We start from the raw sequence: 27,177 nt of genomic DNA, 5'->3' as shown, positions 1-27,177 counted from the left end.
GTGTTATGCCACGATAATTTGAACAGTCTGACTTCTCACCTTTGTTCTTGTACAGAGTGATAATGACTGCATCACGGCGGTCTTGAGGGAGTTTTCCCTAGACGTGGATATTTCCTTCTTGCCTGTACAGAGGAGTTTTCAAGTGGAGTGCAGTGTGCGCAGAACTGACCCCACCCTTTAAGCCCGGGCTTCAACTGCCATGGCCTAGCAAGCTGGGACGGTGACAGCGAGGTCCTCGGGCCGTAGGTTTTACATCAGAGTTTCCCGCTCCTAGGCAGATGGCCTGCCAAGGCTGAACAGATCTGCCTTCCCTGCTATTTGACACCATAGCTGGTAGGTGGCCGGTGACTCCGTCGTGGTAGTTAATTCGCCCAGTGATGGACATCACCCCCTCACGTCGTTTAGCCCGCCAGCTGAAGCGGTGTACCGGGGTGTGGCACTAGGAGCCAGACGTGAGAGATTTAGGAGATGGATGAGGACCAGTGTGTCTGTCCACTCAATAGTTGAGTGCAGCTATCAGGAAACAAAGGCACTACCTCTACCCAGAGCTCCCTACACCCCAATGCTATTGCATTCCTTGCCCTGGCAACCACACTGGACACCCTAGCAACCAAGTAACAAGTGCCAAAAATATTCAAAACACCTTAGCAACTGCATAGTAACTTCCTGGCAACCACCCAGAAATATATGAAACCGATAGAATTGATAAAATAAAAAACAAAAAACAAACAAACAAAAAAACACTCTGAACACCTTAGCAGCTCAATAGTAATGCCCTGGCAACCACCCAGAAATATAGCACCCAGATAGATTTTGTCAAAAGACACTCTGAACACCTTAGCAACTGCATAGTAATACCTTGGCAACCACCCAGGACACCCTAGCAACCAAATAACAAGTGCCTAAAATATTTAGAACACCTTAGCAACTGCATAGTAACTTCCTTGCAACCACCCAGAAATATAGCAACCAGATAGCATTTGTAAAAAAAAACACTCTGAACACCTTATCAGCTTCATAGTAACGCCCTGGTAACCACCCATAAATATAGCAACCAGATAGATTTTGTCAAAAGACACTCTGAACACCTTAGCAATGGCAACATCATGGCAACAACATTTCCACAGTCAAACAGCATTCATGTTTCTTCTAAAACTCTAGCTGTGTATAGAGTAACAATGGTCCAACATTATTTTTCATGTTCAAACAGTTAAAAACAGTTTGTGAGAAAATGATACAATTGCAACTGTGTTTCCTTTGAAATCTGACAACAGGAAGCAAGTGGAGATCAACCACACCTGACTGAAATAACAGTCAGAAACAACTCTCTTTACACAGTTACCTGCAATGACAATCAGGGTAAAGCAGGACAAACATGTCTGAAATAGAATGGATTTGGCTTCGTAAACAGCTTGAGGAGCCAAGCACCAGTTTGTGATAGAGCTGTGTGATCGTCTTTTCATCTGCAGCATCCACTCTCGTGTTTCCACCCTCCCTGTCTCTCTCTTCCATATTCTCAACTACAGCTCAGACTGTATGTCTATCCCTGCAGCATCACAGAGATCATGTGTACTGTATTTTGAGATAATTTGAAGAGAGAGAGCTGAATTCTGACAGAGAGCTGAGGACGTGAGAGGCAGGAGGGTCCGGTTCGAGCCGCTGGGCCAAAACTAACTGCCGGTGCTGCAGCACTGACCTCATGGGAATCATGAGAAAGTGGGGCATCACTGATACACAGTAGAGAGTTAGAACGGAGGAGGATTGCTTGCTTTATCTCTCTCTTACACACACAGATACAGTATCTCATGCACCTGCATAAACATGCATCTCAAACCTCACACATATGCGTTCACAAACAGAGCACAGCATATATACGAGACTTCTCACTCAAAGCTGTGGAAGTGTGAGTGTACATGTGTAAATGTTCACCATTGATTAGATTTTTATTTCATCCGTCTTTGCCTCTAGCAAGAGCTCATTGCTGCTGTGAGCCTGTGAATTTATGAGAAGTGTTAATTAAGGAAGCTCTTAAGATATTCTGTAAATCAGTCATAAGACCACTCTAGTTATGGAAGTTGACTCTAGTTCATTTTCCAATTGTAAAGTTAAATTAGTTTGCTAATAATAAATAATGTCATACTGTGCTTAAAGTTCACCCAGAATTGAAAGATCTGTCATCATTTACTCGCCTTCATGTTGTTCCAAACCTGTATGACTTTCTTTCTTCTGTGGAACATAAAAGTAGATATTTTGACAAATGTCTGTTTTTTGTCCATACAATGAAGGTCAATGGACACCAAAACTGTTTGATTACATTCTTCAAAATATCTTATTTTATTGTTCCAGAAAGTCATAGAGGTTTGGAGCAACATGAAGGTGAGTAAATGATGACAGAAATGTATTCTATCCTATATGAACCTTTAACACTAATCACTTTGATTAAAAGTGTGAAACATGGATCAAGATTACATCACTCCACCTCACTTTCTTTTAAACTATTGGTTAACTGTTTCAAATGTTTTCAAGAAATTTAGAAATTTTCATTTCCCAACTGTCACGATACGCACCACAACTAAAGTAATAAAACTAACAAGTAACACTGCTGATGTTTTTCCAGGGCAGCACATGATCAACCCCCTATTGATTCTTTGAAGTATCTGTATCTTATTTATCTATTTGCTTTATTTATCATGACACTTAAATGAGGAGAAGGTTAATTGTCTGTAATTATGTGTATTATGCAGCACAGCTGAGGTTAGGCTTAAGATAGCAGTGTGTGTTGCGAAGGAGCACACTCACGCTCCACTCGATGTCACAGCTGTGGGACGGCTCAGCGGAATAGTTTCCTAGCAACAGCCGAGAGAACGAGGCAGAGAGAGGGAGGGAATGTGACAGGCAGGAGTAGGGGAGGTGATTTGCTGAGAGGAGTGGCCAAAAGCCCAACAACTGTTGCCAGATCAGTAGTGTCTCTGTCCGTGTGTGTTGGTGTGTGGCCGCATGATCGGTCGATGCAGGTCGGAGCGAGTGTGTGTGTGTATGTGTGAGGAGGACTGAGGCAGTTTGGAGCAGCGGTGGCTAGGTGGAGATACCCGAAGCCACACGTCCACAGGAGCACTAAAATCTGACAGGACTGGTCGCTGATATTTCACCTGTTGGACTGTGGTGAGGGTGGGGATCCTGGAGGGAGACGGGGACACTAAGTCTTGGACGTCCTCAGCCAACGAGGGCTTAACCGGCACGGGCAGAGAGGATGGAGATGATGGATCTTCATTATTGAGCGGAGGGGTAAGAGGATGAGATGAGAACACTAGCACGTGTGAACATTTGCTGCAGCCAAGTCCATTGTTCCTGCTCTTTCTCTCATGATCTTCTCTCATCCTCGTTCCTGCACTGTACAAAGTGGGAACCTGCAATTGTTACCTTAAAGAGCTATTTATACCTGATTTAACCTATAACATTGAGTTTTGTTGGTTGGCTCAGTGATGTTAAATAATATTTTTGACATAGATTTTTTTCAGTGTAGCATCAATGTAGACACTGTAACAACCTCTCAGCTTACATTATCATCTCTTGGGAGCTCTCGTTGACACCCAACAGCACTTTAGAGTGTTAAAGCTAAATGAAACGCGAATCATTTTTGATTTTTTTTTCTCATTTTAGTCCATGATGTGAAGGCTCTGAGTGTGGTGGAATTCACAACCAGCCTGTGTCTTTCCAAAACGCTACACCTGCCTTTGAATGACAAGTTGAATGAATGACTAGAGAGCCGGGCTGGATTGTGTGGTAATCTGTTGGAGGGGAAAGGGGTCACGCTATTGAAATGCTAATCAGACAGTGTGAGAGACTATGCGTGTGTTTAGACTGCTTGTGGTGTGTTTGGACTGTGTCGATGCGTTTTTGGCGGTGCCTGTGTGTGTTTGTGTCTGCCTTCGTCTACTGAACAACCGTTGGTGACATTGTTTCCAGTTTTCTTCTAACTGTTTCGTTTCTTAAATGCCAGTCTGGTGAAAATATCTGTTCTTTGACAAACAACACAAATAACCTCCATTTTTACACCTCAAATGAGACTAATGGTGTAGAAAAACTAGCAGACTGGTTGATTACTGTTGTAAGTGCACATGCTCATAAACCTAAACAGTTAATTCTGTGTCTCTTGGGAGCAGGGCTAATGGTGTGCGCTGGGAGTTGTGGTTTTGGGGGTTGTCGAGTGGGAGGGACTGTGGAGTTTTGAATACGGCTGATAGTTTGAAGGGAGTGTGTGAACATGAAAGGGGAGATTGAGGGTGCTGGGGTGGTTTGGGTAGACTCCCGAACGGTTAATGACCACCTGCTGGTAGCACCGCATCCACATTGCGTTTGTATGAATGTGTGTGGTTCTTAATGTTGAAGTAATGTTTTTTTCCACTGGCAAAGGACAATTCAGAAAGGTCAAGGAACAATAGGGTATACAGCCATTGAAATTCCTTCCCTGGTGCTTGCCTTTACCCTCTCTTGTGGTTTGTTTTGCAAAGGGGGGTCGGTCAAAGTCTCATTGGCTTCTTAAACTTTTACAACCGAGTGCTTGGCCGCTATATGCTGACAATTGTTCACTGTACAGCTAAAGTTCAGTCAATACAAAGACCTGGTCTCTCTCTGTGGTCTTAAAATATATATGACTTTATCGTATAATGTGTTAGCATATTGGATTTCAGTACATGCCCTGTCAAGATGTAATTTTCATATACAGTATATATTTATTAAGAGAGAGAGAGTTTCTAAAATAAGTATTTTCTCATTTGTTGTAAGTATTATTAAAATGTTAAAAATTTTAAATGACTGTATTCAGTTTTTTAAATTGTAATTTATTCAGTCATTTATACAGTCTTCAGCGTAACGATTCTAATTTGCTAATCTGGTATTCAAGAAACATTTCTTATCAATCTTAAACAAATATGTGTGTGTGTATATATATATATATATATATAGCTTGTTAGCGTTTTCCCCCCCAGAAATTTTAGGATTTTTATTTTAACTTTTGCTTGCTTTTTGACTATACATTATAAGCTGATCCTGTATAGGGTCAGTCCAGTTCTCTTGTCTACTCCATTTAAGACTACAGTCATTTAGCAGCAGGTCTGACAGCTTTAGATATTGATCCTTTATGAAATGCTGTATCAGGCCTAGTTTATTGCGTGGGCAGCAGAGGACCTGTGTGTGACATTGGCACTATCTGCACTACCATTTCATGGATACTGTAATGCAAAGCCCAGCAAAAGTTATAATTCAGTATTATAGTTGAGACAGGAGGTTAATTGCATTTTGGACACTCTAAAATGTAATGATATGGTGCATCCAGACTACTATGAGATCTCTGCCAAGGGACAGAGGTGGATGAACATTTTGTGACCGACCTTTTAAAATGACTCACTGGTACGTGTTTGTGATTGTGCCCGGATCTTAGAACAACTAAATTGAGAACCATATTTTTACTTGTCTCCACATGTCTTGCTTTCAGAGGGACACCTACACAAGCTGTGGTATAATAAGGTAATTTGCTTTGCCAGGTGCCTCTGCAGTATTGATTGTGTAACTACAGCTCTGGTTGGCCTTTCTGTGTGTTTGCTGGGTTACCATTTTCAAGGTCAATAAAGAGTTCAAATGTGTTTCGCTTTGATACCGTCCAGAGAAGGGTGGCTGGCAGTTTTAGAGCCCCGAGAACTGGATTATGACTCATGGCTCCCTGTAAATCCACTCTGTCTTTTGTCTGCTGACTGTGTAGGCAGTGAGATGGCCAACTATCCAGCTGCATTTCCACTGAGATCTCAAACAAAATCAGCCAAGCGCAATTGATACGGAAAATGAGCAGCCATGTTGAATGTCCCCTGCTAGCATGTTTCTTTTGTCACTTCAGTAACGTAACTGATGGTTATACTTAAGTGTACATAAGTTTTCAATCCAAATACTTCGCTAGCGACAGATTCATTTGGGTCATTAGCTAAAATTAGCATTTAGTTAGTTGATATCTGGTAAATAAGAACGAAACAGTAATGTTAAAGCTAAAGCTATTTCAAGATATACGATAATTTGTACATACTTATTGTTTTGAGGTAGTTCATTTTACATTGATTTGGGTTGTTAGTTGGTCCAAAATGTTTGTTTGGTCTGTTACCTGAAAAATCTTCAAAACTAGCAGCCAGTGCTGTATTTGGCAGGGATCGCTATTGTCATCAGAAGTTTGAGAAGTTTTCTGTCATGTTTATGTGCACACTTGACATTTCTTGCGAGCTGCACTTGAAAAAGCTGTGAATATGATGGTGTGCTTTGGATGCTAGCCAGTGTTGTGTTTGTGTGTGTGGGTTGCTGTCATCATGAGACGGCAGATCTGTGAAGAAGTGCTGCTCTTATAGATCTACAGAGAAAAATTAAACCGCATCTAAACATTAGAGAAAAATATCTGCTCTGCTTTCACAGAGGAAAATAATCTAATGATGTGTGAGACTGAGACTGATGTGGATTCCTCCATCATGCAGTCCTCTGTGTTCCATATCTACTTCACAGACAAAAACTTCTCTATTATTTATAATCAGAGATCTTCTGGACATGTTGCGCATTTGAATGTTTTCAGGCGTGTTCTGAGACAAAGAAATAACGGTTTCATTCACTCTTTCTTGAAGACAGAACTTTCATTTTTGGGTGAACTGTCCCTTTAAGCCAAGTAATAAAAGGATATTGCTGTTGGTCAGTAATAACACATAAAAGAGTGTTTGATTACACAATAACTATTGACCAGATCGCACTTACACTCCAGAGGAATACAGCAGCTTTCACTCAGCATTGACATCATTATGCGTTTGAATCAATACCGGGCTGTATATTCCCGAGCGGAGTCATTGGCTTTTTAATGTTGATCTTCCTCTCCAACTCAGCATACTGTACTGTGGACACATTGGTGGGCATATTTTAGCACTTAGTGTCCTTGGTCCGTACTCCGCAATAATGTATAAATCACTGAGGTAGGGTGGATCAGCAGTATCGCAGCGTGACAGCATCAGTCCATCATGTTAATAAAAAGCAAAGAGCAAACTGTTTCTGCTTTGATTTTCAACAGTGAGTTGAAACATTAAAATACAATTGTGATACCCTAAATTTGACACACTGATGATGGCTTAGGCCGAAACGCGTCTGTGTGGACATGGTTACAATAAATCTATGAAATTATACTTTGAGAGTGCGGTTTTTCATCTTAAAACTTCTTTATTACTCGCACCCATAAACGTTTTGGGAGTTGAGCGCGCCTGTTCTCAATACCCTAAATTTGAGTCTCATTACCCTAAATTTAAACTTTCGTTCATCTTCGGAAAACAAATTAATATATTTTGATGAAATCTGAGAGCTGGCTCACACCTTCATAGGCTTCTATGTAACCGATATCTGCCATCCCAGAAAAGTTAGTAAAGACATCATTAAAATAGTCCAAGTGACTACAGTGGCTCAAGTTTATCAAATGAAGAGAATACTTTTTATGCGCAAAAAAAACAAAAATAACGATTTGATTAACATATATATCGATGGATATCGATTACATTGAAGCCTATGAAGGGGTGAGCCAGCTCTCAGATTTCATCAAAAATATATTAATTTGTGCTCCGAAGGCGAACGAAAGTCTTACAGGATTGGAACAACATGAGGGTGAGTAATTACTGACAGAATTTTCATTTTTGGGTGAACTAACCCTTTAATCGGTCACATAAAATCAAATCACTTTGTCACCAAATACACAGAGTATTGGTGTGTGAAAAGATAATAGTTGCAACTGCATAACTGCTTTCATCTGTGAAATACATTGAAGTGTAGCCTAACTATGCATGATATATAAAAGAACATTGAAATATGTGTGTGTATAGGCTTTATTTGTTTATGAAATGATGTGAAGTATGTGTGTGTATTAATGCATGCCTAACATTGAAAGAAGTCTGTCAGAAGCAGAGTGTAAATAATGAATGTTAAGTCTAGGCATTCCAGACGGTGCTGTCTAAGGGGGGCTGGCAGATTCAGGTTGAGTTGGACCAAAAGGGGTCTTTTATCTGGGCTCTCACTGCAGGAGACCCCTGTGTCTCCTCTTACATTACTGCAGTCAGAGTGTGTCTGCTCAGCTAGGAGAACTTCTATTATGCTGTCAAAGCTTCACATTAAGACTATGCAGATATCAGTCATCAGTAATCTGCTCCTCTTCTGTTATCTCCAAAGATGCAGCCATGTGGGAAGAATCAAAGTTTTGCTCACATTTGTGACTAGGCCTGAGATGTTTAATCCTGTGGCCGGATGTTACATTTCCTTGCCGTAGGCATAATCTCAGATCAGCCTGCAAACTAGAAGCATTTTATTTTTCTCGAAAGACGTTTTAATAAATGCACAAGACTAGACTAAAGCAGGGGTTACTGGATATCTAGTTATCCTGCAGTTTGGGACGACCCGTCTGCTCACAGCAGTGGTTCTATGTTGCAGATTTTCTTAATCAGAATTTTTGTCCCATTTTCCATTAAAAATATCTAAACATCCTTAAAACAAGATACAATTACATGAGAACTAAATTATTAGACAATTATAAGACGCGTATCTTTTTTTAAGAATCATTTTGTGTGCATAGGTCTTATTTGTTAGATCTGCCGTGTGGGCATGAGTGGGAGGGGTGAGCGAGTATCGTGTGTGTGACCTACAAAGGAAAGTAACAGGCTCGCTGAGGTGTGAATGTATATTCATATATACGCTGCATAGACTTTGATAAGAATGAAATGCTTTTTGAAAAAGATTGAAAGGTGTTTGCGATGGGAGAAAAATGTATATATTGTAAATTATATAGAGGAAAGAAAAAGAGTATAAAGATTTAAAGAAAATGTATGTTCTAAACAGGGTACAGGGTAAAGGGTACAGGTTTAGTATAGAGAGTGAGGGAGGGTCATAGGAGAGGAGAGCAGCTGACTACCACATTCCTGTGTTAATCAAGCAGTACTAATCAAGTGGAGTAGGTACTCCTGCAATACTGGAGGCTGCAGTTTCAGGACCGCTGTCCTAGGACCACATTTCTAGCACCCCCTTTTTTTGTATGTTCTAGCATTTTATAGCACTTACTATTCAATTCTGTATTTGTTTTATTAATTTTCAGTAAGTATAGATATACTGTTCAATATAGGGATACAAGTATTTGTAGTTAATGTGATAAAAGACAACCTGACTTCATACGTCAATTACCTCAGGAACAGATGGTTAAAAGTCATTTTAAAAATGAGTGCTATTTTTCTATGGGCAAAGAAACTTTAAAATGTGACTTAAGAGTTCAAATAAATTTAGAGCCACTGTATGCCATTAGCAATTTATGGCTATTTATTTCTGGAATTAGTGAATGTTTATGTCACCTTCAAAGTAATGGAAAGTTTGATTCTATTGGATGAATTACGGTATGAATAAATGAACAGCATATGATCATCTGTGAGGGATGTGAAGTCATTTTAGAGTGTATTGTAGTTCCCCAGAATGCAGTAAAGGCTTAATGACCAGCGATAATTCTGTTTTAATAATACAGTATCTCCCAAGACATCGACAGTATCTCCTAGTTGCAAATATAAATATACTTTTATATTAGACAGAGAGAACATTTTGGTAACACTTTATTTTAAGGTGATGTACACTTTACTACATGCACTTGGCATATAATAACAGTAAATTCTGCATAATTACAAGTAACTAACCCTAAACCAAACCCTAACCGTAACTCTATAATAAGTACATGTAGTTAATTAATATTACTCAGTACTTAAATGAGTACAATGTAACTTAGTCAGCTTAAAATAGAGTATAACCAAAAATGTTGATATATGTATGCAAACATATATAAAGACTCTAAAGACTTAACGATCTCTCATAGTGTGATAATTATTCTGCTCTTTCTGTGCAAATAACAATGAGCCACTGGACAGCATCAGCTGATTCACATCGTCCTTTTGCCATTGAGATGTGACATGAATTTTAATAAGCAAGTTAAAATTTTAGAGCTGCACTTGTTGTTGGAGAGCATGTATGAAAAAAAAATGCTATATCAAATGGAGAATATGTCATTTCTTTACGAGAGCACAATTTCTGTCTCTGCTATACAATCTAAATGTTCATCCTTCTCTTTTGTTAGACTCGCCATTCATTAGTCAACTGAAATGTTTCACACCCATTCACCATGATGACCTTTGTCCTGTCTTAGTGTCGTTTGTGTCTTCTGGGGTTAATGAGCAAAGTTTCCATAACCTTTGACCCATCATCTTTTGTGTTCCTCGGACAGAGGACTTCTAAAGTTCTTAAGTCTTCTTAAGTTCTCATGTCACTTCATTAAGACCTGTGTGTGAAGAGAACACATAGTGAGTCACAGTAATCCGGTCTAGTTTTGAGCAATTTCTGTATGTCGTATTTGCATTTGATTTTTGAGCAATATGACTTTATTGAAAAGGTTTTCTATGATATCTGTTTGCAGCACGGGGAGGGGAGTCTGGGACCCCCGATCATCGTATGCACGCGGCCGTACCCAGAGTGCCAGCTGTATTCGGATGAGGAAGGAATGGGCGGACGGGATGCGCAGGAGTCAGACATGGACAGCGGGGCAGGATCTGAATCTTCTGAAGGAGGACGTCATGAGGATAAAGAGGAAGGACTGGGAGGACTCTTTCTACGTAGAAACAAGTAAGCATCATGGATAATTATGTTTTGGGTCTTTTTTAGTGTTATTTGAGCTTATGATTCCAGAAATAATTGTTTAGTTAAAATATTATTTAATGTAATAATTAATGTTTAATTCAATTGAAAATAATCACATTAACACATAAAATTATACTCTTTCTCTGGTTTAGCTGTGGTCAGATGGTCTCGTCAGCAGCGGCCTCAGTAATCTCAGTGGAGGAGCAGTTTGAGGACTATGGAGAGGGAGAGGATGTGGACTTCACTCCCAGCAGCCCCATCCCCGATGATGACACACGTACTAATGGTTTCTCTGACCTGGGCTCCTCTCTGCCCTCCAGGTTAACTAGCTCACAAGTACACACCTCTCACATAAAAAACTGACACACTGTGTTATATGTGTGATCTCTGTCATTTGATTGCATGGATGAATATGGGTGAATAGCATGAAATCAGACAAGAACATGTCCAGGCCAAAACTAAAAGAAAGAAAGAAGAAATTATTTATATATTTATATAACAAACACACACACACACACACACACACACACACACACACACACACACACAAACACAAACACACACACACACACACACACACACATATATGTATATAAAATATATTTGTATTTATTTAAAGCCAATTATTATTTTTATATTTTATTAATTATATTTTAAATGATATATTTGTGACATTATTTTCATGTTAATTAAGCAGATCCTTATCCAAATTATAATTACCAAAATGCCGAAAAATTACATTCTCATTTCTCAAAATTCTGCAACACAGTTTTAAAAGAAAGAACGTAAAGCATTAAAGTCTCAATGCATTATGGTATTGATAAGTTGTGTGAAAAATAATGTACCAATTCAAAATGTACCAATCTTAATGATTAAAAAATAAGCACAATTTTCCTTTAAGCAAAATAGGATTTATTTTAATTTTTAATTTTTATTTTCATGAGATTTACTCCATGAGAATGTTATCATTGTGGAGAATTTATTTATAATTCTGACTAAAATACGATTTCTCGGATGAATGTTGCTGGGAATCTTTGACCGCTATTAATTATCTCATTGTCAAACATACAATTTTATGAAGCAGTTTTGCCTTACAGTGGTACTTTTAAATCTTCAGCTCTTAAATCTTCAGCTGTGTGATAATTATCCTGTCATGAATTCAATAACAGCTCATTAGACGTTCTTATAACTATGCAAAATTTAAAATCTCTCATCATATTATATTATTAAATATTGTGAGCAAGAACAATCTGAATGCTTCTACTGCCAGTATTGATGATCACTTGGTGTTTACAGTGCTGGCCAGACCCCTCAGAAGATCAGACACCTGTACAACAGTGAGCTTCTGGATGTTTACTGCTCTCAGTGCTGCAAGAAAGTCAACCTGCTCAATGACCTGGAGGCCAGACTCAAAAACCTCAAAGCTAACAGGTAAGAGGAGACCGAGTTTGAAGTTAGCATATTGCTAAGCTAATGGCACCGCACTCTACTAGAGTATACAAGGATTTTGCCATTGACTTTTGGATTATTGCAGAAAATAAGCTCTGTGACCAACAAAACTTTATGAAATTAAAAACTTTTCTGAATTTTGAAGCCTAAATACAAAGTCGAAGTAAAAAGCTAAAGTTGGGCTATAACCCTACTACAGCACGTCCGCATGACTAAGTTTACAAAAACGCTTTCAAACTTTATCTAAAATCGACAAGTTTGAGTTAGAATAGTTTGCAAAAGTGTGAGGCTGTAATAGTATATGAATTTTATGTTGTAGAATTAACCACAGACCTTATTTCAGACAGTTTAACCAAAAATCCCTTCAAAAAACCCAGTGACTTTAGGACGATGGAACTTCAGGTTCTAAATGCCAACTTGTTTTCTGGTTTTAGGACTCCTGCAGCACTCTATAAGCATAAAAATACAAACAAATATTGGGTAAAATAAAAATTTCTGATTACATGGAACTGTTTTTATTGATGTTTCTTTTGAATTATTGATTGATTATTGATTGAGTATTTTATTGTTTTTACTGAGCTTGATACAGTGCATACTAATAATAAACTTATATTTATGTTATAATTATGTTTTTTTTGTTTTTTTTCTGGGGCCATTTTATGCTTAAAATGTAGCATGCTGTCCTACCTTAATCATTGGTTACATGTCCAATCCTGTTTTTAGTGCCCTTAACTGCGCTGCTCTTCTGAGACAATTCTTTATCTCTCAGTTCACTCTAAGTTAAAGCTAGATATATTTTTATGAGTCTCTTTAATCACCCCTGCCAAAAGCTTTATCGGGAGACGGGTTTCATTAAAGGAGCTGTTACCATAGCAACAGTGTTCCAGTCAAAAGGTTTACTAATCTTTGTGAATGTTATCAGAGACAGTGTGGGAAAACTGAAACCCTCAAGAAAAGCCTGGGGTGTTTAAGTGGGTGTGTGTGTGGTGGAATTAGATAAACTGCTGAAATAATCCTTTTATTGTCATGTGACCACATAACATAGTTGGTACTTCAGGAGAACGACACTGCAATCTTTCCTCTGTAATAAGACTTTAATGCATCATGGGATTATGAGGATTCCACCTCATATGCTACTGACACACCGAGACATTATACTACAGACATAGACGCTCTATCACAAAACCTGCTGAGCTGCCTCACTGCATACTTCCTACATAGACAGCTGCCTTCTAAGACAGCATCCTAACCGTCCTGACCTACACGAGTTACTTCATGAGCACATAGACGGCACACAAATAGAGTGAAACAGTGCCCGTCCACTTTTTCAGCTGCCTTGGTTCTGGAAGTATTTATCCCATTCATTTTTTCCAAAGGGATTTTCAAAAAGTCTTAATTTAGAGTGATAAGTCATAAACCAAACCAACCAGGTTAATCACGACTTTTAGGGTTAGTGTGTAAGAGTTTAGAAGATACAGTTTGTACAGTATAAAAACCATTACTATGGAGAGTCCCCACAAAGATAGCAAACCAGACGTGTGTGTGTGTGTGTGTTATTTTGGTGTGATTTGCTTGTGAAAATGGGTGATTATGAGCATGATTATTTACAAAAATTTGTTGGATTAATGTGTGCTGATGTCTTCAACAAAAAAAAGCATATACTGTTGACTTTTTTTCTCCAAGTTTAATGCAGTGCATTCTGGGATTGCCTTCTCATTATTATTATTATTATTATTATTATTATTATTATAAATGATAATAAAACAGTATTTTAGAAAGCAGCATAATCAAGTGTCTACCTTTTGGAACAACCTAGGTTTGAAACGGTGCAAGAGAGACGTTCAGTAAGAGCTGTGTAATTTCCTTTTCTCTGGGTGAATAAGTGTGATGGGGAAGTGGGATCATGTGGCATTCTGTGGCCTTTGGCTATTAATCCCTTGGCATTTTTGTCCAAATCCTCCACTGCATACTCTGCCAAAGTTAAAATGCATTCATGCAAAACATGATTGGCACCGATATGAACTACACCTCTTTTCTTTTTTTTTTCTTTTTTTTTAAGCTTAAAAAAAAACTTTAGGAAGACTTCTGCTGTTGGATGACTGTTTAGTGTAAAAGCCATCAGATTTCTTTTTTTTTTTTTTTTTTTTCATTGCTAATTTCTGTTTTGTTCTATTTTTTTGTATCAAATATGTCAAGCCAACCGGTCAAGACAGGTCATGAAGATCTATCTGAAACTGCACTTTTGAGGGCATGTGTGTGAATGCTGAGTGTATTTTGTTGGTTCGCAGATTGTCAGGGTCTATCACTGTTGTTGTAGTTATACGTGTTTTGTCAGTGCTGTGATGTCTGGGTTGGGTTTGAGGACAGGAGAGAGCTGACTTGTATTTCGGAGTTCAGACCTGTGTGATGTAACGAGAGAAGGGGTTTAAAGAATGACGTGGGTCACACAGTTACATAAACACAGTCAGAGGTTTATAATTAGAGTGCAGGTGTTCTATTTTTACTGAGGTCCTCCAGAGCCGTCTGATTATCAGTGTAATCTCATTACCTAGGACAAACTGACTTCAATACCTGATCTTGGCCACTTGGGGCGATAGTGAATCAGTAATTAGGCTCTAAACAAAACTGATAACCAGAATCGAATAAACGAAACATTGCAGTGGACTGCAAGATTGATGGGAAGCACTGAGAACCAATCCATCCATCCATCATCCATCTATCTATCCATCTATCTGTCTGTCTGTCTATATCTGTCTATCTGTCATAAATATGTTTTTTTCTGATTTCATCTTTCAGTATCTGTACCCATTAAATTGGATTTTCTGCATGGTATTATATCATTTACAGTTTGTATATGATGAAAAATTGAGTGAATGTGTAGATTTTAGGAAGCTGTTTAATGTGTCAGGAGAATATAAAATGTAAAAGAGTTGCAAAAGGTTGTAGCAGTGCAAACTCCGTTCTCTAATCCAGGGATCTTTTGATTTTACAGCCCAAACAGGAAAATTACCAGTACAGCATTTGGTCGGTAAGTCTCTCATCTCTGTTACGTTCACAAGATCTGTAGAATATAACATTACAAAGTGCTGCATACCCATTGCCTGGTAACTGGTAAGAGAGAAGATGTCCTGACTCTCTGTTTCTCTTTGTGTTTCACAGTCAGCTCTTCCATCACAGTAACTTCAGCAGCAGTCAGGGCAGCACAGAGGACCTCTTCAGAGACAGCATCGACTCCTGTGATATTGACATCACTGAGAAGGTCTTGGAAGCATAATGAAGTTGAACTGAAGACCACATTTATTGTTGAATTGCTTAATGCATAATAAACTGATAAAAATCAAATAATGTTTCAGAAATACTTGTGAAGGCCATTATAATAATGCTGTTTACTTGTGAATGTGAACTCGGTAACACTTTAATTTAAGGTGACATAGTTACACATTACTACATGTACTTACTATAGTAACCCTATATAACCAAACCATAACCGTAACTCTATAGTAAGTACATGTAGTTAATTAATATTACTCAGTACTTATATGAGTAAGTACAATGTAACTACGTCACCTTAAAATAAAGTGTAACCACAAACTCCTCTTTATTCCTATTGCAGGTGAGTTATTTGGAAAAGAAGATAACGGAGCTTGAGAACGACAGCCTGGCTAACGGAGATCTGAAATCCAAACTTAAACAGGAAAACACACAACTAGTTCACAGGTAAAGATGACGGAGATCTGACTATTAGATGCAGATATGATATGTTATAAAGAGCATACAGATTATTAAATTGTGGGGTCATTATTAAGACCATTTTTAAAGATATTAATACTTTTATTCAGAAAGGATGCATTAAATTGGTCAATTTAAATCAGTAAAGATTTATAACGTTACAAAAGATTTCTATTTCTAATAAATTATTTTGAACTTTCTATATTAATTAAAGAATCTGAAATATTAAGCAGCACAACTGTTTTCAACATTGATAATAATAAGAAATAGTTATTGAGCATCAAATCATCATATTAGAATGATTTCTGAAGGATCATGTGACACTGAAGACTGGAGTAATGATGCTGATAATTCAGCTTTGATCACAAGAATAAATTACATTTTTAAAATATTGTCAAATAGAAAACAGTTATTTTAAATTGTAATAATATTTCACAATATTACTGTTTTTACTGTATTTTTGACCAAGTAAAATGCCGCTTTGTTGGGCATAAGAGACTTATGTAGTATATGTTTTCTGTTGTCTTAATGTGTTTATTTGTACATGTTTACCCATCAGGGTACATGAGCTGGAGGAGCAGATCAAAGATCAGGAGACGCGTGCAGAGCAATGCCTAGAGGAGGAGCTGAAGAGACACAGAGAGGCCTACAGTAAGATGGAGAGAGACAAGAGCACTGACATTGAACTGCTTAGTAACAGGTACCTGAACTCTCAGATAAGAAACCTCTCAAAAACACATATGTGAAGCATGTGGGGTTTTCAAGACCTTATAACACAGAAACACTATTCAGCAGGGGAGTGTATGGCATACTACTTTATAATGGATGATTCCTCCCTATAGGGTCCAGCAGCTAGAAGAGGAAAACGCAGAGATGAAAGTGAATGTGTGCAGACTCAAGTCTCAGACTGAGAAACTAGACCAGGTCAGAGATGCATCAAAACTCAAGCTGAAACTCCCTTCACCTTCACAACCACATGACGCACATGATACATCAGCTCATCAAGTTACGTGTCACATGATTAATTTAACAATTAAAACACAGCACTTTCTTGCTCTCCAACACACGTTCACACACCCATTTTCACACTTGTCACTTCTGACCTCACTGAAGCATCTTTTGACACATTTCAGCAGGCAGTGAAATCCCTGGAGCTTGTCAGTGTTAACAGCACACTCTTTCGTGCTGCTTGCATTAGCCAGTGTTATGAGTGTGAAAGCTGCTGACTGCATGACATTAGCAGCCCCGTATTTAGACTCAGAGACTGTGAGGCTTTGATCTCTGAGATGGAATGAAACATTGTGGAGCAACTGCACGACTTGACTTGTAGCCTTTCCATAAAGCTTTAAAACTAGGCCACTGTCTGATATAGCTAAAATATTAAAGGTCCTCTTGTGGACTAGACTGAATCTGAAAAATGCAGTTTTTAGCTGAAGAAGCTACATTTATGATAAAATTGTTGTCAGATTTTATTGCTGGTTTGAAATGCATTAAAATGTGATCTTGATAGAGTTTTCGTTTTCCCCATTCAAGTTGTACTTGTATGCCTATTGCCTACCTAGAAAACAGCTGCATGGGACCCAAAATGGCCACCAAGTTAAAAAAATTAAACTTCTGTCATAATTTACTCACCCTCAAGTTGTTTCAAACCTGTATGAATTTCTTTCTTCTGCTGAACACAAAATAAGATATTTTGAAGAATGTCAGTAACCAGACAGTTGATGTACCCCACTGACTTCCATAGTACTATACTATGGAAGTCAATGGGGTACATCAACTGTTTGGAATTTTCATTATCAAGTTAACTATTCCTTTAAAGGGATTTTTTTACTCACTATGTCAAGTCAAATTTATTTCTATAGCTTTTTTCACAATGCAGATTGTTTCACACAGTCATACTGTTATCTCTAAAATGCCTTAATGCTTTTAACATCGAACAGACTTAGGGGCTGGGTGACACTGCAATATACTGTATAACAATGGTTTGATCATCTGGATTTAGATGTAGCTATATTGCATTTATTATTTTGTTTAGAAGATATATCAGTGATTAGACAGAATTACTATATCCAAATGACTAATTTCATGGTAAAATGTTGTATATATTTGTACTGTATGTATATTTGTGCACAGGAGAAGCAGCGTATGACTGATAAACTGGAAGACACAAGCCTGCGTTTGAAGGATGAGATGGATCTGTACAGGAAAATGATGGATAAGCTTTGGCAGAACAGACATGAGTTTCAGAAGGAGCGAGAGGCCATGCAAGAGGTAGCCTAGCGCATGTCTTTTTGCAGATTACAACTGTACACATACATAAACTTAAATATACAGACCTCTCACACAATCCACATGTGATTGTGCATGTAGCTGATTGAGGACCTGCGGCGCGAACTGGAGCACCTGCAACTCTTTAAACTGGAGACTGAGAAGCCCGGCCGTGGCCGTAGCGCTGCTGGGCTGTCGGAGTACAATGCCAAGACTCGAGAGATTGAACTGGAGCACGAAGCAAAACGGCTTAAGCAGGTACAGTGGAAAGATATGGCCGTGCTTATTGTGCTGTCTGTGATATGTTATCTTGCAGTATCATTGCTGATCAAACAGGTGCATGATTGTTTTTATGATACACAGTATAGTGTACTGATTCTGTGTATACTATACGTCAAGCTCCAAAAAACACATCACAAAAGTGGCTTATGCAATAAAGAAATTTAAGTCAGTATTCATTGGAAATTGTCAGATTTTAATGAGAATTGTTATAAATACTATACATCAGAGGTTCTCAACCATTTTGACTCCAAGACAATGTTTTTTTATTTTTATTTAAAGAAAATAAAAGTGGCAATAGGAAGTAAATTCCATAATTTCAGTTGATTAAGGACTGAATTGTATTTCAGGGTTCACACTTTTGTTTCCAGTCATTTGTGATTAAGGGAAAATATTTTTTTTAAATTAGTTTTATTCACATTTATAGCAATTTCAGCACAACAAAATATGTTATAGCCTGAAATAACAACAACAAAAAATCATATTCATTATAGAAATTTACATGACTTTTCCAGGTATAAAGTCTTAAAATAAAAAAAAATCATATTTTTCAAAATTCCCTCATTTACTGTAAGCAGGTTTCCCAAGGCTGTGGGAACCCTGGTTCTTAAATAAAAATACCAGTTGTTGAAAGAACGTATTAAAATAAGAACTGATTTGAGCTGTTTTGTGCTTATTTTGAAATATGGAAGTGTGCTGAGGTACCCTAGTGAGAACCACTGCTGTATATTACATAGGCATAATGTATGCATATGTACCTCCTGGAATTTAGTATGAATTGCACACTGATGTATTTCAACTTCTAACAGGAGAACCATAAACTCAGAGACCAGAACGATGATCTCAACGGACAGATTCTCAGCCTCAGCCTATATGAGGCCAAAAACCTGTTTGCTTGTCACACCAAGGCCCAGTCACTGGCAGCGGAGATAGACAACGCCTCCAGAGATGAGGTGAGAAGCACAGAATACAGAACCTCACAAACTAGAAATGACTGCTCCCGTTAAGTGATAGGATATTAGTCCCATTCTCAAAAATGTTTCTTTTATGCAATTACGTGTTAGTAGAGTTATTTTATATTCAATTAAATTATAAGTTTTATAGTTACAATGTGGGTATTATATGTAAATTGCATTTAATTACTTTAAACTATAATTCATTTTCATTTAACTGCACATTTGCAAGTGTCCAAAAAATTACATTAATTTCGCATTTCACACATAATCATTTAATATAATCATGTTAATATAATCTCATTAAGTAATCAATAAAAACTTGTACTCTTTTTAAAAATATGCTACAATATACAACTTTTTCACAAGGGACCTGCACCCAGATCTATTGAGCTGTGTTCGCTATCGCCTCCTATTCACTATTCCCTACATTACTCCACTAATATAGTCCCCTTGAAGGAGTGAATGAAAACAAGTGAGCGAATTCGGAGACTGAGTGCGCCGGAAGGGCTGCTGCTTTTGCATAGTTTGTGCTTGCCATTTAATCATTATTTGAAGCTTAGCAAACTGGCAGCTCCAGTAATATTGAAAATATTTATCTTGAACTCTGTCATGGAAACTAGCATGTATAAACCTTAATTAAACAATTGAATAATCAATTAAAAAGGAATTTATACCTGTATGAGATTATGCTGTAGCCACATCGGACCAGCGGTTTTGGGCGACATCTTCTGGTCAGATGTGGGAATTCATTCGGCACAACTCTAACAGGGCATTATGGGTATTCTCTAGCCGTTGAGTATACATCAGTTGTACACTCGTTGTTGTGGTGCATTATGGGATTAAATGAGTGCACTCGATTACATCCACTATGGTTTCGGGCACCACTACAAGTGGCTGTCCCCTCAAATAGTGCCCTATTTAAGGGTATAGGTGGCGATTTCGGACACAGCCCTGGTTTATTTGTGCTTCATGTGTCAGATTTTTGACAGCTTAAAGGCTACAGATCATACTTCCGCATATTTGTATCCCTGCTCACGGACAGTCATATCGAGCCCAGTGCATTATGGGAGTTGAAGTTTTCCTTATTTTTTGGGCAAAAAGGAAAGCCTTTTCTCTAGTCATGTAGCTCCAGTTTTTTTGTTTTTTTTTAAGCCCATCTTGCCCATCAGTGGTGAATCATCCCTTTATGATTCTGTATCTTAATATATAGTTAAAGGGATAGTTCACCCAAAAATGAAAATTAGCCTATGATATACTCACTCTGAAGCCATCCTAGGTGTATATGACATTCTTCTTTCAGACGAATACAATCGGAGTTATATTAAAAAATGTCCTGGCTCTTCCAAGCTTGATAATGAGAATGAATGGCTGTTTGTCTTTTGGAAGTCCATCAAAGTGCATCTATTCATGATAAAAGTGCTCGAAACGGCTCTGCAGGGGTTAATAAAGGCCTTCTGAAGTGAAGCGATGTGTTCATACAACGTAATGTTGAACGCGGTTGCCCAGCCCTGTGTGTTTGAACCACGAGAGGCGTCAACTGCTGTCATTATGTTGTGCGTCAAGTGTTACTCTTTTGGTGTAAATCGATGCGTACGTCCGTCTGCTGGAAACTAGTTGTTTTAGTTGATAAAGTTTTGAATATGGATATTTATAGTTACACGAATGCATCGCTTCACTTCAGAAGACCTTTATTAACCCCTGCAGAGCCGTTTCGAGCACTTAAATCAAGAATAGATGCGCTTTAATGTACTTCCAAAGTCAAACAGCCATTAGCCATTCACTGTCATTATCAAGCTTGGAAGAGCCAGGACATTTTTTTATCCACGACTTTCCCGAACTCTGACCTTTCCCGTGACCGCTATGGCAACGTAGAACAAGCCGGTAACGAACTTCCGGTTTATGTTAGCCTGAAGATACCGCTATTAGAGAGCCTCAACAAGCCCAAACAACTTGCTTGGATAATGAGGAGTAGAGCTTAGATCGGGCCCAAAAAATCAAGCCAATTTAGACCCAATCATTTTTAATACGTGGGCCGTTATAACCAGGGGCGGCGCCAGATAATTTTTTAACGTGTGCTGAGGGGGTGCTATATATATTATATATAAATACTTTTAATAAATGAGCAAAAATTGGCCACTTAATATTTAATATTCAATTATTTTAATGATCACAATTAAAGTATTAATTTTATTAAATTGAACAAGCACAACATTCGGCATTCAATCAAATATTATTAAAGATTTATTATTATTAATAATGTTATTTCAACACAATATCTCGTTATTTCGACATCATATGTGTGCGTGCAATAAGCAAGATGTGCATTTGTAAATCCGGTGACACGCGTGCATTGATTTTTATTAATAAACTAGTGTTTTCTGTCAGTGTCTGCTGCAAAGATGAAGTTGACGATCGCCATCGCCGTAGTGAACGCGCATAATAGCCTAGAGAGAAATGCACATCTTGGATTACATAATCAGAGAGTAGCCTATTTCTTTTCATTTTGAATTGTTTCGTTTAAAGACATTTAAAGCTTTCTTTAGATAGGCTATATTTCTCATGTCTGAGTTTCGATTAATTTAGGATGAGATGCTCTCCTGTTCACGTGCAATGCCAGTGTTCGCGGCGCGCCGGTGCCTACATGTCATGATTTATATTGTCTGCTATATATGCTTCTTATTTATTAAATCCAGGCAATTGGTTGATGAAAAATGTATTAAAATTAAGATACAATTTATACAAAACGAAATTCACTTTAAAGAAAGGCTTTCTACAAAACAAAACTTAATGAAGAAAATTAAGTTTAATCATGTCTGACCCATTAACAAAATCATGTCTGACCCCACTATGTCTCCCGATGCATCCTATCATGGTGTTCACTTTTCATAATCAACATAGATGAAAAAAATGACATTATAATATTTGAACAAATATGAAACTAAATGCTCTTATTTAAAGGCTACAACAAATATAGTAGGCCTACATAACAGTTATTCTCTATCTGTACAAATTGCTGCACATTCAAGTTAATTCTCGAATTAATTTTCTAATTATTGAAAACAATAAACATACCACTTAAAAATATATATACAGTTTTACTGCAGTTTTTTCTAAGTAGCGTTACAAGAAACACTCTTTCTGCGTAGAGGGTCCGTTTATGTTGGAAACAGCTCCCATTCATAAAATCCTTCAGTTTTCGCGTGAAGTTTGTGCACCTGACAACGGTACACGTTGAGCCACAAGGAGCCATTGCTTATCTGTCAGCATTACTACTTGTCAGTAATCAGTTTCACCCGTTTGTACCGCGACGCGAGTATCCCCTGTGTGCTAGCTTAATTAAGCATTAGGCTAAACCGGAACTGAGATACCGGCAACAGGAAGTATCGAGTGTCATGGCGACGCCCATTAAGACTCGCAGGAAAGTTGTGGATATAATGTCTGAAAGAAGAATGTCATATACACCTAGGATGGCTTTAGGGTGAGTAAATCATGGGCTAATTTTCATTTTTTTCGTGTTTATATGATTTATTGACGCTTTGCATTCACACTAAGAACATTAGCAGATGTTTTCATCTAGAGGAACCTATAAAATGTCCTTCAGCTTTACATGAAAGACTGCCATAGTCATTTGGTCATTCTCTCTATCCTTCCAGCTGGTCGAAGCTTTGAAAGAACAAGAGGAGATCAACTACCGTTTAAGGCAGTACATGGACAAGATCATCCTGGCTATCCTCGACCACAACCCCTCCATTTTAGAGATCAAGCAGTAGGGATCTGAGCTGAGAGCAGGTAGAGGACTCAAACTTGGTAGAGAGCTCCCCCTTCAGGCCGGGGGTTTGAAATGCACCTTTGCCCCCTTACACCAAGTCATCATGTATTACAGAGCAAATTGCTTTAAAAAAAAAAAATCGTGTCTCTCATGTGCTCTGCCTCACACACACGAGTTACAGTTCCCATTTCCATGCTATGAGTTTAGGCTGTAAAAATGACACAAACAAGTGATGAAACTGGAATATAGAGTAGAAGTGTACTTTTCACTCTCAGTTATATATACACACTACCTCTGAGTATGTACAACTCAGTGTTGTATTCTAAACATGAACAAAACAAGTAGAATTATGATAAATATCACATGATCACACCATATAGGAGAGTGATACATGCATCCTATGGCATGTGGGGTTTATTATTATTATTATTATTATTATTTGAACATTTTAATCAGCCCTCTAGATTTTCTCTATAAAGTACTGTTTGCCTATGAATTTTAACAATCCAGCGCTGAATCAATGGACAGAGCAATAGAAAGCCATGACTGTATAATAACAATAATCTGCAGAAAAGGGAACTTCCTTTGAATGTTCTCTGCCTACATGCATTGTGGTCTGCTGTGAAAATAATAAAATCATGTCAGTCCATTCTAAGATCAAACACACTGCTGTTAATGGCTGATGCTTTCAGTTCTGAAATAATCATACAGCTTGTAACGGGACTGTGCTGACCATCCTTTGACTGTAGTAGAGAAGCACAAGTGAACGGTATAAGTACTGATGACACAGTTGTACAATATAGTATATACGTGTAGAAAGAAAAATCTATAGAAAATGTGAAAAAGAAAGGTTTATTTTTCTTAGAAGTCTGTTTGAATGAAATGATGGTCCATTGAAGTTTCAAGGAAGAGGTGGATATAGTACATAATGAGTGAGAAGTAAATGATTATGATATAATAAAATTGTATAGTTTTGCCAAGAAAACAAAAAAAGCCCCCCAAAATTACGGCCATAATACAGTGTAGTTAAAACATTAATATCATGGTAAATGTCTCTATTAGAACAATTTATGGTCTAAATATGATATATATGCAACATCATATATATATATACACTACCATTCAAAAGTTTGGGATCAGTAATTTTTTTTTTTAATGGAACTAAATCTAAATCTAGATGCATTAAATTGATCAAAAGTGACAGTTAAGACATTTATAATGTTACAAAAGATTTCCTTTTTTTAAACAAATGCTGTTCTTTTGACCTTTCATCAAACAATACTGCAAAGCAGCACGACACTGATAATGAGAAATGTTTCTTGAGCATCAGATCAGCATATTAGAATGATTTCTGAAGGATCATGTGATACTGAAGACTGGAGTAATAAATTACATTTAAAAATCTCTTAAAACTGAAAACTATATTATTTCATAATATTACTGTTTTTATTGTATTTTTGATCAAAGAAATGGTGAGCATAGCAGTCTTCCTTCAAAAACATAAAAAAAAAATCTTACTGACCCCATTATTTTACTGTTTTGTCTTGATCACATGACAGTAATATATTGATAATGTACATGAGTGAAGCTGCACATGTGATAAAAGTGCTTGAACTGTACATCCCATGAATGGATCACCATGCCACTCACAGTATTCTGTATTCCCATATTCCCATTTTACAGATTTAGCTAGTCAAATGCTATGTGAATCACTGTATTTTAAAGGAGCCAATACTGCTACATGCTCGATTGTCACAAACTAGTTTTGCTTTGTTGCACAAATTGTACTGAATCTGTTTCTTTGCATGGTCTTAATCTCTTTTTGTTTGTGCCCTTTATTTGGAATGTAACAATTAATGTTTCGGTTGTTTCAATAACTATTAATCTGATCATTTATAGAGGAGCTTTGATATCTTTCTGTTCTACTTGTTCTGTAGCATTTTTTCACTCATTGTAAATGTTGTACAGAGAATAGTTAATATTTGTATTGATGTGCCACTCATTAACCTTAATGAATAAAAGAAAGGCTGTCTTTTATACAGTTTTATGACAAAATGGCAAGTTAGATGTGCGACCAAGTAATGTATAAATCATTTGCAACTGTTGAAAAGAAGCGACATCACACCTTACTTATATCCTTACGTCACACCTTGCTGACGTCATACAGACAAAACTCGTCCTTCATTATCAAGCTAAAGAAAGGAAATTTGATTTCTTCTGAAGAAACACCCATATTAAATGACCCATAATGTTTCATAGAATTTCCGTTTAACACTTGAATGACCAAACCCTGACCCATTCCCAGCAACAATGTCATTTTTGCACATTTTGAAGAGTCGTGCTGTGTCCGTGTCCACTGTTACAGGTTAGACGTAACACAGTTTAACATTTTTCTGTGGGTCATGGTTTACGCAACCTTTTTGGTGTTTACGCAACCTTTTTTGTTGTTATAGAAAAGATAGACCTTTCTTTTGTCCAGTGTGTGGGTATATAACTAGATTTACTATTACTCATATATATTTACACAAGTAGGAAAGGACAAATGAAAAAAAGCTTTCAGAAAATTAAATAATAGTTTAAAGGCCTCAAGAGTTATGACAAATTTGAGATGTACAATAAATGACTTGTTTTGGCATGACTTGAAATGAAAAGAGTTTTGACTTTTTTTTTGTCTTCTCCATCAGTCTCTAATGCATGAACAGATCAAATTTAATATGGAAATATTACTTTGCCTTCTTAGCTAGAACAAAATGTAACTTTGTCTTCATCTAGTGGACAAACATTGCAATATATAGCAAGTGATTACAGCATTAGACATCGAGATGAGAAACAGTAATTGATGACACCATCTGAGAACAGGATGGACCCCCCCCCCCCCCCCCCCCCCCCCATCATCTTCAAGTGTCACTTATTCTGCCTATGTAATCTTTTGCAATTTTTTTTTTTTACCATAGTCAATAATAGTTTGTAGTACCTCAACACATTGTGGGGTCTAGATGGGTAGAAAAAAAAAAGATTTCCAACTGACCACGATACCATGTTTTTTTATTATTTATTTTATTATTATTATTTTTTCCAGAAATGCCACTGATATGATTTAAATGCAACATTCCTAAAATGAGTGAATATGTAGTTCAGTTGAAGTGGTTAAGTTACACACTGGCTGTTCTCATCTGCGGATCTTACAGCTTCCTTTCATAATGCAGGCGTTTTCAATAGGAAATTTCAAGAAATGTAACCAAAATATTATTGATTGGAGGACTAAGATCTGTGTTATGACATAAAGTTATTTGCAATTTACAGTATGTTGCGTTTTTGTGAACTTAGTTTCCGCAAGCATTCTTCAACTTTCTCTTGAACGAGCCACCAGGGGGTGTTATGGAGTTTTGTAAAAGTTTTAACCTACTAATAAAGTGAAACCAATGAACTGAGATGCTTTTTCTGTTTCATGACTGAAACTGAGAAATATTCACAACAATACAACTAATCAACAAGCAAAGATTATTATCTCCAGCTATTTGTCTTTTAATTTTCTTTCTTTCTTGCCCATGCTGTTTTTCAACCGCTTTATGTAGGCTACATATTTTCATGCCACAGTCCTATCATGGGTCTTTAATTTGAACAGATAATAGTCACATGACAATCTCACGTATATGTGTGTACAAGTCTCATGATAACTACACTTTCCTGGCAAAAAGTGTTTGTATTCAAGCAACGTCCTCATTCTTCACATTGCTGAGGCTCTGATAAGCCAGTCACCTCCCGCACAATTCTCATTAGACACATCCACCAAGAATGTGCTCTTCAAGAATGACTTGCATGTGTTTTATCACAGCTGTCCAAACAAAAAGTCTCCCAGACCCTCTCCTGAATTCACGAAACGCCTCTTTGTCTCAGGTTTTGGGGTTTTTAAAGGGATATATTTAGAAATAGGTCCTTAAATGAGATGATTGCCTCACTAGAACTAGATTTGTTGTCGCTATGAATGGGAAACAGCATTTCTATCTATCT

General features: G+C 37.4%; 1 protein-coding gene across 2 annotated transcripts in view; it reads left to right on the top strand.

Moving 5' to 3' along the window:
• rab11fip4a (RAB11 family interacting protein 4 (class II) a) overlaps positions 1-25,817 on the top strand; it is a 47,185-nt gene extending 21,368 nt beyond the window's left edge. Inside the window, exons 1-13 of one of the 2 annotated variants that reach the window (XM_084110685.1) lie at positions 2,963-3,285; positions 10,496-10,701; positions 10,869-11,036; positions 12,013-12,147; positions 15,158-15,193; positions 15,325-15,424; positions 15,779-15,882; positions 16,454-16,594; positions 16,737-16,818; positions 18,028-18,165; positions 18,265-18,420; positions 19,251-19,394; positions 23,051-25,817. In XM_084110685.1, the coding sequence (XP_083966811.1) occupies positions 10,580-10,701; positions 10,869-11,036; positions 12,013-12,147; positions 15,158-15,193; positions 15,325-15,424; positions 15,779-15,882; positions 16,454-16,594; positions 16,737-16,818; positions 18,028-18,165; positions 18,265-18,420; positions 19,251-19,394; positions 23,051-23,167 (1,443 nt within the window). In that variant the 5' untranslated portion in view covers positions 2,963-3,285; positions 10,496-10,579 and the 3' untranslated portion in view covers positions 23,168-25,817. Of the gene's footprint in view, positions 1-2,962; positions 3,286-10,495; positions 10,702-10,868; positions 11,037-12,012; positions 12,148-15,157; positions 15,194-15,324; positions 15,425-15,778; positions 15,883-16,453; positions 16,595-16,736; positions 16,819-18,027; positions 18,166-18,264; positions 18,421-19,250; positions 19,395-23,050 lie in introns of those variants that run through there. The other variant, XM_084110684.1, reaches the window with a different exon arrangement.
• The last annotated feature ends 1,360 nt before the right edge of the window (positions 25,818-27,177 follow it).

This window comes from Abramis brama, assembly GCF_963993115.1.
Source record: "Abramis brama genome assembly, chromosome: 1".
NCBI lineage: Eukaryota > Metazoa > Chordata > Actinopteri > Cypriniformes > Leuciscidae > Abramis > Abramis brama.
The sequence above is the reverse complement of the archived record's forward strand: the minus strand, read 5'-3'. Positions and strand labels throughout refer to the sequence as shown.